At 47.5% G+C, this 17374-nt stretch overlaps 2 protein-coding genes across 4 annotated transcripts in view; both read right to left on the reverse strand.

The window, feature by feature from the left end:
- Positions 1 to 10258, reverse strand: part of LOC124234127 (ubiquitin-conjugating enzyme E2 G2) — a 35207-nt gene extending 24949 nt beyond the window's left edge. For both annotated transcript variants that reach the window (XM_046651387.1, XM_046651388.1), the window contains exon 1: positions 10137 to 10258. In XM_046651387.1, coding sequence (XP_046507343.1) covers positions 10137 to 10179 — 43 coding nt within the window. In that variant the 5' untranslated portion in view covers positions 10180 to 10258. The remainder of the gene's footprint in view (positions 1 to 10136) is intronic.
- A 3337-nt stretch (positions 10259 to 13595) lies between these two features.
- LOC124234128 (small ubiquitin-related modifier 3) overlaps positions 13596 to 17374 on the reverse strand; it is a 9576-nt gene continuing 5797 nt past the window's right edge. The window contains exons 3-4 of one of the 2 annotated variants that reach the window (XM_046651389.1): positions 16609 to 16680; positions 13632 to 15028 (exon numbers count right to left, since the gene is read on the reverse strand). In XM_046651389.1, coding sequence (XP_046507345.1) covers positions 14936 to 15028; positions 16609 to 16680 — 165 coding nt within the window. In that variant the 3' untranslated portion in view covers positions 13632 to 14935. Of the gene's footprint in view, positions 15029 to 16608; positions 16681 to 17374 lie in introns of both variants that reach the window. The other variant, XM_046651390.1, reaches the window with a different exon arrangement.

The following is a 17374-nucleotide window of genomic DNA, read 5'->3' on the forward strand; positions in this document are numbered from 1 at the left end:
TATTTCATAATTGGAAGTTTGTACCCTGTGACCACCCTCATCCATTTCATCTACCCCACCATGGCAACCACCAACCTGTTCTCTGTATCTATGAGTTGCTTTATTTTTTTAAGATTTCGCATATAAGTGAGATCACACGGTATTTATCTTTCCCTAACTTATTCTGCTTAGCATAATGCCCTCAAGGTTCATCCATGCTGTCGTAAATGGCAAGATTTCCTTTTTTTTTATGGCTGAATAATACCCCATCGTGATATGTTATATATTTACAGCAGCATTATTCATAACAGTCAACAAATGGGAACCATCAAATATCTATCAATAGTAGAAGAGAACACTAAATTGTGGTATATTCATACAATAAAACAAAAATGGAAACAAATGACGTACAGCTACACACCACACATCACTGTGCAAAAGCCAGGCCTACACAATATGAACATGACATATAACACACAATATGTATATATATATATATACACACAAAATAGAATACACACACACATATATACACAATATAGAATTCACAATACATGATTACATTTACAGATCGATTACACTGCCTCAAAAAACAGGCAAAGCTACACTAGAGTGCTTAAGAATGAATGCTTTGGTGGAAAAACTAAGCAAAGCAAGGAGGGGATTATCCTGGGAGGAAGAGCTACTTTTGGGGGGTTCCCCACTCGAGGGTTCTGGCAAGCTGGTGGCCTTCTTGCTTACCCTGGGTGATGACACGCTCTGTGAGAACTCACTGAGCTGAACATGTCTTTCTTTGCACTTTTCTTTATGCCACTTCTATTTCAAGCTAATAAACAGTGTTAAAAGTTGTTACTGCAACAGTCCAGGCAGGGCAGACGGTGGCCTGAACCAGAGCGGTAACCAGAGAATTAGTAAGGGATGGTGAAAGCGGAGCTCTGTTGTGTAGGTGGAGATGGAGGGCTCGCTGATGAAGCGGGTGTGCTATGTGAGGAGAAACAAGAATGCTTCTGGGTTTCTGGCCCAAACGACTGAGTGAATGGTGGCACTATCACTGGGATGGAAAGGGGGAAGGAAGAGGTTTGAGGGAGAAAGTAGGAGTTCTAATTTAAACATACTAAGGTTGAGACGGCTAGTAAACAGACAAGGAGAGAGGCTGGGCAGGCGGCTGGAGAAATGAGTCTGAAGCTCAAGGGAGAGAGAGACGTTGGAGATAGAAGTTCGGGCGTTATCCGCATAGGGAGCGTACGGAACCCCAGGGGAGTGACGGGCCTCTCTAGAGCAGTGTATCTCAGGGAACATTCAGACATACACGGTGCCGTTTTTGGGTTTTCACAATGACTGGGGAATACCACTGCCATTCAGTAGGAAGGGACCAGGAATGCTTAACGTTCTGTCATAAACAAGTGCTACACGAGGAAAAACTATTTCACTCAAATGCCAACAACACCTGACGCAGGGAACAGACAAGTAAAGGCACAGAGGAGAGCCGAGTCTGCTGTCGAGGGTGTGCTAACATGGAAGTGGGAAGAGAAAGAGACAGCGAGAGACATTAAACAGAGGCCAGTGAAGCAGAACAAATGAGTGTCAGTCCCCAAAGCCAAGTGCATTAAACACTTGAAGGAGGGGGGCTGGCCCTGACGGCCTAGTGGTTCAAGTTCAGCACTCTCACTGATTCAGTGGCCCCGGTTCATTTCCCAGTCACGGAACCACACCGCCTGTCTGTCAGCTGCCCTGCTGTGGCAGAGGCTCACATAGAAGAACTAGAAAGACTTACAACTAGCATATAAAGCAGGCATTGGGCTTTGGGGAGGAAAAAATAAACCAGGAAGATTGGCAACCAATATTAGCTCAGGAGAAATCTTTCCCTGCAAAAAAAAAAAAGACAAAAAAACTTCAAGGGAGGAATCAAGTGCCAGCGAGATCAAGAGCCAGGCAGGCTGAGACCCCTGGATTTGGCGAGACAGACGCTAACTGTCTCAGTCCCTCTGTGTCTCTTCACAGTAGTGGACTGGGGGAGGTAACCCCCGGACCAGCACACCAGGCTTTATACACCCAGTCATCTGACATCTACTCCGGTTTTTGTGTCTGAAGTCACATCTCCTTATTATAAGAAAAAGAAAACCACACAGAGTAAGGCAGATGAACTCTCAACTGCTAAGGGGAGGGGGCACGATGTCAGTAGGAAAGGGAGTAGGATGCCTAACGCCAAAGAGACAAGAGTTACATCAATCATTTTCCTGGAACCCTGAGGAGGAGCTTACACCAAAAAGAGCTCGCTTTCGAGGCAGGCCAGGTGACGTGTTGGTTAAGTTCGCACGCTCTGCTTCGGTGGCCCAGGGTTTGCAGGTTTGGCTCCCAGGCGTGGACCTATATACTGCTCATCAAGCCATGCTGTGGTGGTATTCCACACAAAATAGAGGAAGACTGGCAAAGATGTTAGCTCGGGGCCAATCTTCCTCACATACAAAAAAAGAGCTGTCTTTATTCTTCATTTCTGGAGATCTCACGCAGAACTTCCTTCTGTGACACCCTCCATTTAGGTAGAGGCAAAGGGGAGTCTAAACCTTGCCGCTGGAGAACCATCCCACAGCCAGCAGCCTTACTCAACAGCGGCACCTACTGGTCAGTGAATAATTACAAGAGCCAAGTTCTCCAGACGGAGGGAAGGTTTCTGGACTACACTCTTTCCTTGTCTTTTGTTTCCAAACACACACAAACACACACACACACACAAAACCATATGAACTGTCATGTTCACTGATAAAAATAATTTCAAAAAGAGAAATAAACTATTAACATCAGAGAACATTGCAAAGATCATTCTTTGCCACTGATTCCTTGACAATGTTAGCTTGCTAAAAACATTTTTGGGGGGCCAGCCCTGTGGCCAAGGGGTTAGCTTCACGTGCTCCACTTCGACAGCCCAGGGTTTTTCCAGTTCGGATCCTGGGCACACCTTGGCACAACTTATCAAGCTACGCTGAGGCAGCATCCTCCACAGCACAACCAGAAGGACCTACAACTGGAATGTACAACTATGTGCTGGGGGGCTTTGGGAAGAAGAAGAAAAGAAAAAAAAAAGATTGGCAACAGAGGTTAGCTCAGGTGCCAATCTAAAAAAAAAGATTTTGGGTCTTTTTAGTGGCTTAAAAAATAGCCACCACACAAAATGAAATATAAATTTAACCTGTGACTCAGCAATCCCATTTCTCAGAATCTATCCCACAGGCACACTGGTAAAAATGAGAGAAGACACATAGATAAGGCTATTCACATCAGGACTATTAGTAATAGCAAAAAACTAGAAATGACCCAAGTGTCCATCAGTAAGGGGCCAGGCAGATCACAATCCACCTACTAACGGAACATTGTGCAGCTGTGAAAAGGAACAATGGATGCCTCAATGTACTAGTACAGAATGAACTCCAGGACACACCAAATGAAAAAAAGCAAAGTGGAGAAAAGGGCGTAACTAGCGTCTTTAAAGAGCTGATTCAGGTTAAATGAGGTCCCTAGGGTGGGTCCTAATCCAATGTGACCGGTGCTCTTATAAAAAGAGGAGATCAGGACACAGACACACACACAGAGAGAAGACTCCAGTCTACAAGCCAAGGAGAGAGGCCTCAGGAAAAACCAACCCTGCCGAGACCTTGATCTCCAACTGTGAGAAAATAATCTGTTTCTTAAGCCTCCCAGTCCGTGGTACTTTGTGCTGGCAGCCCGAGCAAACTCATAGTGCTCAAACACCCGGGTGGCCATTTGCAAATAATGTGCAAATAAACCTTGACCTTTATCTCACACCATACACAAAACTTTACTTGATACAGATCACAGAGCTAAACGTAAGAGCTAAAACTGTAAAACACCAAGAACTCATAGGAGAAAATCTTAGTGATCTTGTGTGAGGCAATGATTGCTTAGACAGAACACAGAAGGCAAGAAATATTTTAAAAGTCAATAAATTGGACTTCATGGAGATTTTTAAAAAACACTCTGCTCTTTAAGAGGCACTGTTATGAAAATTAAAAGGCAAGCCTCAGGAGTTGTTCAGTGGATACAGAGTTTCAGTCACGCAAAATCAAAGAGTCCTAGAGATCTGTACAACAATATGCATATCGTTAACAATACCGTAATGTAGAATTCAAACTTAAGAGGGTAAAATTATGAGTTTTTTACCACAAAAAAAAAGGAAGCAGTCTCAGGGAAAATATTTACAAACATTCAACAAAGGACTTGTATCTACATTATATAAAGAACTCTTTCAACTTAATAAGAAAACAATAAACAATTGAAAAATGAGCAAAAATTGGAGCCAGCCCTGTGGCACAGTGGTTAAGTCTGTGCACTCCGCTTTGGCGGCTGGGGGTTTGCAGGTTTGGATCCTGGGTGCAGACCTATGGACTGCTCAACAAGCCATTTTGTGGCGACATCCCACACACAGAATAGAGGAAGATGGGCACCAATGTTAGCTCAGCGACAATCTTCCTCCTCAGCAAAAAGTAGAAGATTAGCAACGGATGTCAGCTCAGGACCAATCTTCCTCACCAAGAAAAAAAAAAAAAAAAAAGAGCAAAAGACTCAAGATACTTCATCAAAAAAGATACACTGATGGTATATAAACACATGAAATGATACTCAACATCACTGGTCATTACAGAATGTGAATTAAAACTACAATGAGATAACACTACACAACCAACAGAATGGCGAAAAACGTAAAAACTGACCATACCAAATGTGGGCAAGAGAGTAGAGCCATGGGTCTCAATGTACTGCTGGTAGAACTGTAAAATGGTACAACCTTTTGGGAAAACAGTTTGGGTTTTTCTTTAAAAATTATACAGGGAATGCTAGCCTGCAAGGAAAAGGAATGAACCACTGATACAAGCAACAAACGGACAAATTGCAATATAATTATGCTGAAAGAAAGAAGTCTGACAAAGAAAATCCAAAACAACCTATAGTGACTGAAAGCAGCTGAGTCCTTGCCTGGGACCCTGGGCTGCAGGAGGGAGACGGGAGAGCTGGATGACAGAGAGGCAGGAGGAGACTTCGGAGGCCATGGTTCCACTCATCATCCCCAGTGTGGGCAGGGCTTCGTGGGTGTGTACGCACATCAAAACTCATCAAACTGCACACGAAGTACGTCAGCTGATGCTATGCCAACTGCACCCCAGTAAAACTGCCTTTTTAATAAAGGTAGCTAGAAAAAAACACACCAAAGGCTAAAAAGACAAAGCACAAACCAGGATAAAATACTTGTAGCACATGTAACCAACAAAGGAGTAGGGATATACAAAGGGATAGGAAATTTATAAAGAACTCCTCCAAACCAATAAGAATGACAAACCACCCTATGGAAATTTGGTAAAAGACATGAACAGACATTTCACAAAGAAAAAACTATAAATATGACAGGATGCTCAACTTCATCCATAATCATGATGTACAAACTAAAACCATGAGGAACCTGTCACAACCATTGGGTTGGTAAAATAGACCTTGCACAACACCAAAGTGTTAGTGAACATCCAAAGCAATATACACAAGAACACCCACACCGGAAACCAGCTTGGCATCATGCAGTAAAGCTGACCATGTGAGTGCTCCCAGACTCCACAGCACACCCCAGGGATACACCTTGCACATGCGCACTAGAAATGTCCACAGCAGCACTATCTGTATAAGAATCAAAGACTGGAAATAACCTAAATGCCCATCAGCAATGTAAAGGATAAATTTTGGCTTATTCATAAAATGAACCCACTCAGCAGTGAAAACGAACTACAGCTATATGCTTCAACACAAACGAATCTCAGAGAACCAGCGCTGAGCAGGAGACAATCTGCAGAACACATGCTGTGCAATTCCACTTCTGCTAACGACAAAGACAGGCAAAAGCAAACAATATGGCGAAACTACAAAGAAAAGGAAAAGAACAATTTACACAAAATTCAGTAGCAGGAACTTCTGGTGGTGACACGAAGCAGCACAAGATTTCTAAGTTATTGCTAATGTTCTATTTCTCAAGCCAGGTGTCACAGGTACAGACATTCATTTTACTATTTCACCTAAACATATACCTTTTATATACTTTTACATATATAATACACTTCACAATAAAAAATGTTTTAAATAGCTAAAACAGGTTAATGACAGGGAATGATGACAGTACCAGGGAGGACAGGCTGAGTCTGGTGGCTCAAGGAAGGCTTCTCCAGGGAGCAGAGCACAAGTGATGAAGATGTCCAAGCAAAGGAAGTGCCCACGCGCCGAGAGGAGTGTGCCAACAACGAGTCAGTGGGGCTGGAGGGAGAGTGCCAGGGTAGAGCAGATGAGGTCAGAGAGGCAGAAGGGCCAGAGCATGCAGAGCCTGATAGGTCACAGCAAGGACTTTGGTTTTTACCGCAACGAAGGGTCCTGGGCAGAGTGACATGATCTGACTTGGGTTTAACAAGATCTCTCTGCTGTGTTAAGAATAGAACCAAGCGGACCAAGACCTGAAGAGCTGAAGCAGAAGAACACAGGACTGTACCGAAGTAATCCAGGCCAAAGGTGAGTGGCTTGGGCCAGCACGGCACTGTGGAGAAAGTCTGAAAACAGGACAACAGGTTACACGTGGATATACAAGAAAGTGAGGCATCAATGACAAATCTAAGGTTTTGAGCCCAAACAACTGGAAGAAAGAGGCTACCACCAACTAAGAAGGAGAAGACTGTGGGAGCAACAACGGTGTGGCAAGAGCAGGAGCTCAGCTGGGGTTCCTATTAGATACTGTACTGGGGTGAACAATGTCCCCCCAAATTTGTGAATTGACCTTACTTGGAAATAGGGGTTTCGCAGATGTACTCAAGTTACAATGACGTCATACTGGGTAAGGGTGGGCCCTAAATCAATGATTGATACCTTCATAAGGGGGAAAAAGACCATGTGAAGATGGAGCCTGAGACTGGAGTTATGCTACCAGAGGCCAAGGAACACCAAGCATTGGCGGCAAGCACCGGAAGCTGGAAGAGGCAAGGAGGGACCCTGCCCTAGAGCTGCAGAGGCAGCATGGCCCTGCCCACACGTGGATGTGGGACTCCCGCCCTCCAGAGACTGCGACAGATTAAACTTCTGCCGTGTTGAGCCACCTGCCTTGTGCGACTTTGTTACGACAACCCCAGAAAACTAACACCCAAGTCTATCTCTGACACTCCTAGGAAAAGCTAGATGAGGTGTGAAGATAAAACATCAAGAAAAAAATATGAGCTTAAAACATCTGGGTTCTTTTCCTGGCTCTCCTTTTCTCTGGTTCTAAGAATCTAGGCAAATCATTTTGCCTCTCTGTTACTGAATTTCCTGTAAAATCAGAGGGCTGAACAAAACGATATCCAAGGTCCTACCAGCTCTAAATTTCTGAAGTTCTATGACTATTCCCAAACACAACACAGTGTGCCTCAACACCTGTCCAAATCTCTCCAAACCCCACTCCACACAGAGGCTGTTGCTGTCAAGTCTACCTTTACAGTGGATGTGCGACCTTCAAACACGGTAGGAGAACAAACTAGATGCTGCAACAGTGAATAGAATTTTACCACATTACTAGGATACAACAGCAGTAAGAAAACCCTCCTCGATAACACACTGCATTCATTTTTCTATTGCTGATGTGACAAACTACCACAAACTCAGTGGCTTCAAACAGCCCACTGATGATCTCAGTTTCCAGTGTCAGAAGGCTGAGCACAGCATGGGGCAGTTGAGTCTCTGCTTGGAGTCTGGCAAGGCAGCAGTCAAGGTGTTGGCAGGGCTGCTGCCCCAGTCCATTCACGTTGTCAGCAGAATTCGGTTCCCTGAGGCTACAGGACTGAGGTTCCAGGTTCCTTACTGCTGTCACGTTTCTCAGCTCCTGGCTCCTCTTCCATCTTCAAAGCCAGTCATGGCAGGTGGAGTCTTTCTCATACCTCAAATGCCTTTGGTCTCCCCTCTTGCCTCATCTCTCCCGTTTTGGGGCCTCTGTGATTATTGGTCCTACAAGACAATCTAGGATAATCTCCCCATCCTAAGATCAGCTATTTAGTAACCTACTGATTACATCTCCAAAGTCCCTTCAAGGCAATGCCTAGATTAGTGTCTGATGCAGTAACCAGGGGACAGGAATCTTAGGGAGACATCCTTAGAGTTCTGCCTTCCACACAGACTCCAGGATTTCATAAGTTAAGACATAAAACACACAGAATACACTTCTGTGATACATCTTTGGAAACCAACCGTTATTTACATTTTACTACTGCAAACTCATTGACAATATGATTTAAATAATGGATGAGGCTTTTGTAACTACAATAAAAGGAAAAATAATCTTTGCTAATGCAAATATCCCTAGGAAATACAAATCCAACAACGCAAAGACTGGACTGAAGGAGTAGCCTGAACATAATTCCCCACGCAGGGGCTTAAGATTCCTTCTCTATAGAAAGGAGAAAATAATACATGCTCGCAGTCTAGAAACAGCACTAAACAGACAGACAGATACAGAAACAAAGACCCGGATGGCAGGAAATGGTAGGTGTTCACACGTCTGACCCCTCAGCCAGGTTTCCACCAGGAGACAGAGGCAACAGCTCCCCCACACCCAACCCTCCGTTCAGAATGAACCATGTCTCTCACCGTCCCACCAAAAGCGTCTCTTGGAAACTTGTTTCTACTTTAAAGGACACTGGGTGGTGAGCACTGTTTAAACGGTTTTTTTAACGAGCCTGCATGGGTGTGCTCATACCAAACATCAACTCCCCCTGTGCAGTGCCACCAATATGGTCCAGGAAATTGAGCTGCATGCATAGTTCCCAGGTAGTTTTACTGCACTCTATTTTGGCTTATTTTCCGCCTTCTTCTCAAAGCATCCTCAATGTAATGATAACGGTAACAGCTAACGTTCTCCAGCGATACTCGTTAGGCATCTTGGTAAGCACGAATCTTCACAGATGAGGAAAATGCAGAGGATGAGGGCGAGGTCAAGGTCAGAGAGGTAGTAAGACGACGCAGGGTCTGAGCCGTGGTCTGCGGCTCCAGAGGCCCCGCTCTTCCCCACACCAGACCACCACCTCGTCTGCACCAGCTAATCAGAACACTTTCAAACCCCCAACTTCTTAGGGCCGCTCGGCCAAGGGAGCACCCCGCCGCAAAACGGCGGAACACGGTATGTCCACGGTCCTCCTCCCTCCCTGTGTTTTCCTCAAATACTGGGAAATCTTACTGGCTAAGAAAGCACTAAGGAAGTTTTCTTAACACTACCTAGGAAGAGGGACAGGTGGCACTGTTCAAAAAGTCTGTTCCCTCATTAAAGAGAAAACCGAAATCTAACCTTTCACCTCAAAGTCTTCACAATGCGCTGTTTCTCTTAATACAGGTTTTTCTTTTAAGTTCTCAGCAAGCAATTTAGGTTTTCCTCCCCTCCCTCTCATGGCATGTTTGCAAGGCCAGAATTGGGAAGTCCTCTAAATTACTAAAGGGACCAAAGACACAAACAAACTACAGAGACAGATAACGTAATTGAGCGTTTCTAAACTAATAAGGTAGTAATGCCGACTATCACTTTTTAGAGTCCTCCTTCCAAGTTTACTTATACTTTCGAGGGGAGGCCGTTGGCAGAGCAGGGCGACGGAAGCCTCGACGACGGCTCACAACTTTCCGGAACAATCCCTTCCCTCCGGCGCAGAGCCCGCACCTCCACGAACTCAGGCGCGGACGCCCGCCCAGAAGCGCCACGACCCGAGCTCCGACGCCGCGGGCGCGCGGGCGACGGAGGCGAAGGGCGCGAGAGAGGCGAGGGGCAGGGGCGCGGGGATGGGAAAGGGGGCGCGGGCGGGCGGAGCAGGGCGCCGGCCTCGACGTGAGGCTCGGCGGCGGAGGTGACGCGTCCGGGGGCGGGCAGGCCGGCACGGGGGCCGGAGGCGGGGGGCGCGGGGCTGGGACGGGGGATGAGGGGCGCGGGGCCGGGGGACGCCGGGTCGGGGGCAGAGGGCGCGGGGCCGGGCCGGGGGAAGCGGGCGGATGGAGCAGGACGCCGGCCCCGACGGGAGGCTCGGCTGGGAAGCTGACGCGTCCGGGGGCGGGCGGGCCGGGGCCACGGCCTCAGCGCGCTCCACCGGGCTCCGGGAGGGCCGCGAACTCACGTTTGTACTCCGCCATCAGCCTCTTGAGCGCCGTCCCAGCCATCGTCCGGGTAACAGCTGCGCCGTCTGGCCTCGCCTCCTAAACGCTCGTCCCTCCCGCCCGACGCCGGGGCTGCTTCCGGGTCGCCACCAGGGCAAGAAGCCCTTCCGGGGCGCGGGGCGCGCATGCGCGGTGAGGGGCGAGAGCGGGCAGCGGCTGTGAGGGAGCAGCGCGGAGGGGCAGCAGCAGGCCTTGAGCCCGAGGTCTGTGTCCATGCGCCAGACCAGGGCCTTCAGCCGCCTTGTGGGGTAACACCGCCTCCGAACGTCCGAACTCCTGTACGGCCCGGGTGTTCCAGAGGACTCTGGAGCAGCGGCCACCGCGGGTTGAATGTCTCAACCGCCCGTTAGGTCGTCCGGGCGTCGGAAAGGTCTGATCACAGGACGGGGCCTCCGAGGGGGACAGGGACGGGGTTCGGGGTCGGAGATGGAGGACGGAGACGGCGTGACCCCGAATGACCCAAGGCGACGGGCGCCCGGACCTCCGCCCGACCCTGGGCAGGCCCCGGGCTCAGATGGGTGCACCTGCCGCTGGTCGAGGGGGCCGTGGAGGGACTGTCCTCCTCCGGCCGGCCCTGCAGCCTCCGCCCGCTTCCCACGGTTTGTGTACGTGTATCCGGATAACTAGCGAGTCCTTTTCCCCTGACATTCTTGGTGGTTCTACTCCGATTGACCCGCATGATGGGGTGATCTACTTATGTTTCTTAGAATCCTTTCTCACTGCCTTCAAAGAAAGTAAACACTTTTAGTACTGTGCGCACCTTTAAAACAGTTTTCAGCTCCACAACACTTATCCTACACACGAGTCTACAGAATTTATTATACGATGTCCTGTATAATTTTCTAGTATAATACATAATTTTCTTTGTCAACTTCAAAAAGCAAATTTGCCCGTTAGCTTATCTCAAAACGACTGTATTCGGGAAAAGCCTGCCATGGTGACCCACAGGTAAATGCGAAGAACGAGCCGGGGAGCTGCTTTTATAGAGAAAAGGGAAGAGGGCGGGGCAGTCCTAAAGGAAAGTCCATTGGGGGAGAGTAACAGTTCAGGTTGGCAACGGCTTCTCATTGGTTGGGCTCTGGCGGTTGTCATTGGCTGGGCCATGGCATTTCTCATTGGCTGAGCTGTGGTGCTTCCCATTGGCTGGGCTGTTGCTAGGTGGGGAGAGAAGTCTTCCTGAGAAGTAGAGTGGCTGTGCTTCCTGCAGGAGATGAGAGCGCCCCACTTCCTGTTTGGAGTAAGAGAGGCCGCGGGATGGGGAGAGAGCTCCCCCTGCAGGTCTTCCGCATCCAGTTACTTCCGGTTTCTGTTAGTAATTTCCACAGCTTATTTTCATCTGTCTCCTCTAACCGGAAAACATATTCCCTGAGGGCAGGGAGTTTGGTCTCACTTGTTCCTGGATGCAGCCTCAGTACCTGGACATGGCAGTGTCTGTTGAATGAAATTGAACAAACCAACCTCGCAGGTGTACATATTTTAGGGTAGAGACGTCACAAAAATTCATTCCAACACTATCTTCTCAAATGACCATGGTGACTTGCAAAAATGACATGGTACTTTTAGGCAGTTTCAAAGAATAATGGATTTGCACAAATACGGAAGTTTCCTTCTCCTGTTCCAGACAGCTGCCCTCTCCTCTGACCAAACCACAGCCCAAGCCCCAAGTCAGTCAGGGGTCAGGGGTGTGGTTCCATGGTGACTAATGGGAGATAACTCTGCTTTTCCACTGAAAGGAAATGTGGGTGATCAAAAAGCACTGTCATCAACACAAGGACACTCAAAATAACTGAGCCTGTCAGGCGTGTCGTATTTTCTCAATTGCATCAATCTTGGTGTTGCAGATGTCTTTTCCCAGATATCATTTTCTGGTAGAGTGCTGTGTGTGTTTTTCAGTTATTATGTTCAGAAATGTGACTTACAGTTCGTATCGGGACTAATTTCAGCTTTAATTGACAAAAACCCACAATATGAGTCGCTGAAACAAGATGGAAGCCTCTCACCTCAATGCAGCTGGTGCAATGGCCTCACCTCCAGAGAACCAGGCTCTCAACACATCTTCCTCCTCATGGCTGGTCCTCCTCTTTATCTGAGATTTGAGTCTAAGTGGGTAGTCTTTTCCCTTATCTGCTAAATCTGGCAACTCTCAACTTGGATCAGTCGGAACTAGTGTCCCAGGGGTTCTGAGCAGACGTGTGATATTTAATGGCTTTCTAAGCAACATGCACTGGGCAGGCCAGTGAGTTCAGAATAAATGTAGTGTCTTTTATATCTTTGGCAACTAAAGCTCTGCAGCATAAAAGGATCTCACAGCTTAACCTGTGTTTTATGGTGGAGCTTTAATAGTAATACCGTGCTTCCCCAGCTGTGCACTTGTGCAGCACAACTACAGTGACAACACCTTGGTTTGCCTGGGACCGAGAGGCTCCTGGGACATGGGGCTTTGTGTGGCAAGTGCTAGTTGGGACCCAGGACACCAATAACAGGTTAAATAGGGTATATCTCCTCCTGAAGAATCATTAACCCAAAGACTGAGAGTTAGGTTCATGTAACAATATTTTTAAAAATATAAATACCAACAGATCTATTATTCCTAATGCACAATTTGCATAAATTTCTAAGATAAAAGACAACCTCAAAGACATCCACTTTCTTCTACTGTCAGATGTTGTGGGTGGAAGTTCAAGCAGCTCTGTTCTAATGGCCCCAGACTCTCAGCCTTGCTCTCCGAATTTAACACACCTCAATGCATCCCTCTCCTTACCAATGCAGGGGCTCCTCTGCTGGATTTGACCTCCCCACCCTCCATACTCTCCAGGGCATCTGGCAAATGACTCCATCTCTGCAATGAGCTTTAACCATGTACTTCTACTGGTGTCAATGAATCAAGTGCTAGAGTGGACAAGCTCTGTTTTCCCAGCTGCCCTTCATCTTTCAACGTGTGCTCACCTCACCTGATGGACAGCTCAGTCATTTTCAACCCTAGTTTTGTCACAGCATAGTACACTAGGAAATTCTCAGTCAAATTAGTGTCAGTTCTCTTCAGTTTCAAAGCAGGTAAGTGAGCAGGCTGTTGACTGTACAAAGGAAAACAGTGTTATAGTCAAACACCAAAAAACTGAGAGGCCTACACTACTGTCCAGATTCACCTGCCTCTAAAATGTACCCTCTCTTTACACATGTCCAGGAGAGGAAAAGGGTGGTCATGATGCTGGGTCAGCTCAGCCAAGAGCCACGAGAGCTCGGTGAGGAGTGAGAGGCTGCACTGCGGGAGGAGCACGCTGGGCCCAGCAAGGGTGATCTGCCAGGGGTGCGGAGGGGAGCCAGCAGGGGAATACTTACTTTTCAGCAACTAGCTTTTAAATGAGCCTGTGTGGCATCACTGAATGGTCACTGCAAATACTGAATTGTGACAGTATGCCTCGACCTCCAAATGTAGTATTTAATATAAGCCAAGAGACAGAATACCAAACTATATTTACTGTTTACAGTAGTAAAGGACAACAAATAATGTATAAATTGGTGAATAAACACAACAGAGCCAGCAGACGACCCGCCCACACCCCAACAGCAAAACACAAACGAAATGAGAACATCTTCAGCAAAATTTCAGGCAAGCAAGAGGTGACGGTCGTGGTCACACTGTCCAGGTGACTACACAAGGCAGAGAAGGCCATCAGGCAGCAGTGGATCCATACAGAAGAACAGCAGAACTATCAAAGTTTAATTGGTACAGATCCCAAAATGTTTCACAGAACTGAAATCACATACTAACGCATAAACTCCATACCTACTTGGAAGGCGGCGCCGCACGAGTCCATGAGAAGAGCATGAAGTCATCTGTCCACGGGCTTCATTTGCAACCACACTTTGAAGTAGCTCTTTTACACAAAAACGTAACTGCAAATTCAGCAATACGTAATCTTATGTGTTTATATATAGACCATAATTATTCATCAGAAGCAAATACTAGAAGAAATCTGAGGCCATGGCACTATTACCAAGTGAGCAATGTGGGGATTACTTTGTTCTATGTGAAGAAAAGGGGAAAAGCCAATTTGCACTGTGCCACACTTTGCCCATGCAGCATCTCCTAGGCACTGGGCAGTAGGTGATGGGTCCTGGGCCCCTGACCCACCCAAGGGATGCTTAAGGAGCGGGGCGCCCAGGCCCATGTTACTGAAGGACTTTTTACCTTTTAAGAAGCACTCCAGTATCTTCCCTTCAACTTTACCATATTCTGACAAAACTTAAATTTGCAATATTTAGCATTTAAAAAAACCTGTACCTACAAGAAATAGTAAGCGAAAGTTTGTCTCCCATCTCCACCATGCCCCCAAAACTTGTCCAACGGAAGCACCTCCATTGTGGTGGTGGAGTTCTCTACATGATTGGAATAAGCAGTGGGGGTGGGGAGGGGATCAATACCTGGACAAGATCCCCCTCTGGACTCAAAGTAGGCATTCAGGCCACGAGTGTGGGGGACATCTTATAGGAGAGGGGGAAAAAACAAAAATGAAAGCAAAAATAAACCCCAAGACCTTGCAACTCATTTTGCCTAAACAAAGATGACAACTGAGATTGGCCCGCCTTTGGCGGTGGCTTCATCCCTGCAGAGTGGAGTTGCGCTCGCAGTACGTCAGAGCGGGAAGTAATCCTGGTGGAGGTCCTGGGCTTCTGCAGACTCCTTTGTGATTGGCATGGTCACGTGTTCACTATTCAATAGCAAATGCAAGGACGGCGACACGTGGGGATGGTCCCTCTAGAGGCTGCACCCCGAGAGGCAGCTGGTCTCCCTCGAGCCCCCTGTCTGCTGCTGGAACACGTCAATGGTGTCTTCGTCCTCCATCTCCAGCTGGCAGGGTCGTTGTGACGGGCACAGCGAGAGAGGGGGAAGCTGTTAGTTTTCTCACCATGATGCACAACCGACTCCCGTGCTCACTGAGCTGTTCCCTGGGCCAGAGCGCTGCCTGACGCACTCTGTGCCGCCCTCACGGGTGACGCGCAGGCAAAGCGGCTTAGGTTTGGATTTCAATAAGCCCTACTCATTCACCACGCTTTCCCTAACAAACTCACACAAGAACATCCTAAGTTAAGGACTTTAACAGAGAGAAAAACTGAGTCTCATTAAAAAAATAAGTGTCTAAAATTTTTACTGAAAATTACACGAAGTCAGATTCCATTAGAAATATCCCATGAGCAGCACTGAATCCTAGGGACTAGCAGGGGCCATGCACTTTCTAACAAGTGCAGTGGACCACACTTGTGAAATCCAGAGCAAACGAAATCACAAAGGATCCACCAGCATAAGGGATCCACTGCTGGCTCCCCTGCCCGCTCCCTCACAACCAGGGCGGAGACAGTGCGAACACCTCCCGCCTGCTTCTCTCTTTCTCACACAGCAGGCACGCGAATATCTCCCTGATCTTTGTCATTCTCTGAACAAAAGGAAGCTTTTGCCAATTTCATACAGAGACTAACCAAGGCCAGAGGCAGTAATGGTTCTCAGAAATGCAGAGAAGTACCGTCTGGGCTGGCAAGGACCCTCTCCTGCTGCAGACACTGCCTGGGCGGTAGCCAGAGTGACAGGCTGGAGGGATAGCCGGGCTCCTAAAGCCAGCGAGCTCCCCGCACCGCCCAGGGCAAGCCCTACCCAGGAATCCTCCCAGGGCCGACACTGTCTCAGCAGTGGAGGAGTTCCTAAAGTGGGCAGGTGTAAAATCTCTTGATCTGCAGCCCTTTCACACAAAACAATCAATTCTCACAACTTTGTAAAGGAGAAAAAACATATCATCTCTGCTTTACAGTCAGACAAGACTGAGACTCCAAGAGATCCAGGGGCTCTCGATCAAAGTCACCCCGCTGACAGATGACTAGAGCTGCCGCTGGAAGCTCAGCCGTCTATTTCCAAGTCCAGATGCTCTCACCACAGTGGGATGCACCACCACACAAGGGACCGATGCCTGCGGATTTGCGTGTGTGGTGGGCACATGCTTAAGAAAAACTGCTGACTGACAACCATGTGTGTGCATTCTCCTTTCCACCCACACCCCCATGCATAAGTGCTTAAAGAGCATGAGAATCAAGCCAGTAATTTAGCTACAAATTGACTAACGTTGCAAATTCAGTGTCCAGACTACAGGTGGATGGGAACTGAGTCTGTCCCACACCCTTGTCTGTGAGCCTGGACCGCCTCTGCTGAGCACCCGGCCCTCCTGCTCCACCCTCCTGACACGGAGGATGATTTCTGACAAAGTGCATTTTTCACATTTGAAAAACTGAACTTCAAAATTAAATAATCTAATAATTAAACCCATTAGGAAAATATAAGGTATGCTATATGAGCACCAATCAGTAACTCTCAAATAAGAGTATTCCAAATGGTCACTGCAAATCAGAGGCAGCCTCGAGTGTGCACAAAGCCGGCGCTCATACCTGTGCTGGGGTATCTGTTTCATTAATTGGTTGCCCATCAAACCTGAATCTAATCTGTCTCATTGACAAGCCCTGAAAAGAAAAAGCAATTATCATTAAATATTTCCAGATAACACATTAATCCAAAAAAACCCAAATATTTATATCAGAATTCTGAATATACAGATTTATGAGGTTAATTATAAAAACTCACCAGTGGGCCTACAATCTATTTCATGTGCTGCTCCAACACCAATACTTTCAGACACCACTGTTCCAACATCTTCCAGCCCCTGGTCCCTTGCCCTCAGCCACCCCTCTCACTTCCCTCCAGAAGCCAAGCAGAATTTCTACCCTGTCGGCACCACCATTTCCTACCCTTTAAAAAATTCTCAGAGAGAAACAGGTCAGGTGACAATGAGGCATGTGATAAGCAGACTGCATGAAACTAGGAAGCAGTCCCAAAGATTCTGGCCCTGAGAAAGGCAGCAGGAGGGCACTTTGCATCCGAAAAGGAGCCCATGCAGCCTTTCTGCATCCTGGGAATGGGGACATGGTCAAGGTGCAGAAACATTTCCTTTTCAAGAGCAGTTCTGATTTCACTGAACAGGACAGACAGAATTAAAACACGCATCTCTGCTCCCCCGAAGCCCTACTCAAAAAACATAAAGAAAAAGGGCAGAAACAGCAAAGAGAACGAGACAGGGGACCGGCCAGTGGACAAGGGACACACACGCAAGCACACGCACACTGACGCAGACGTGCACAGACACACGCAGGAGTGCAC

The sequence above is a fragment of the Equus quagga genome, unplaced genomic scaffold (assembly GCF_021613505.1).
Source record: "Equus quagga isolate Etosha38 unplaced genomic scaffold, UCLA_HA_Equagga_1.0 71534_RagTag, whole genome shotgun sequence".
In the NCBI taxonomy this organism is placed as follows: Eukaryota; Metazoa; Chordata; class Mammalia; order Perissodactyla; family Equidae; genus Equus; species Equus quagga.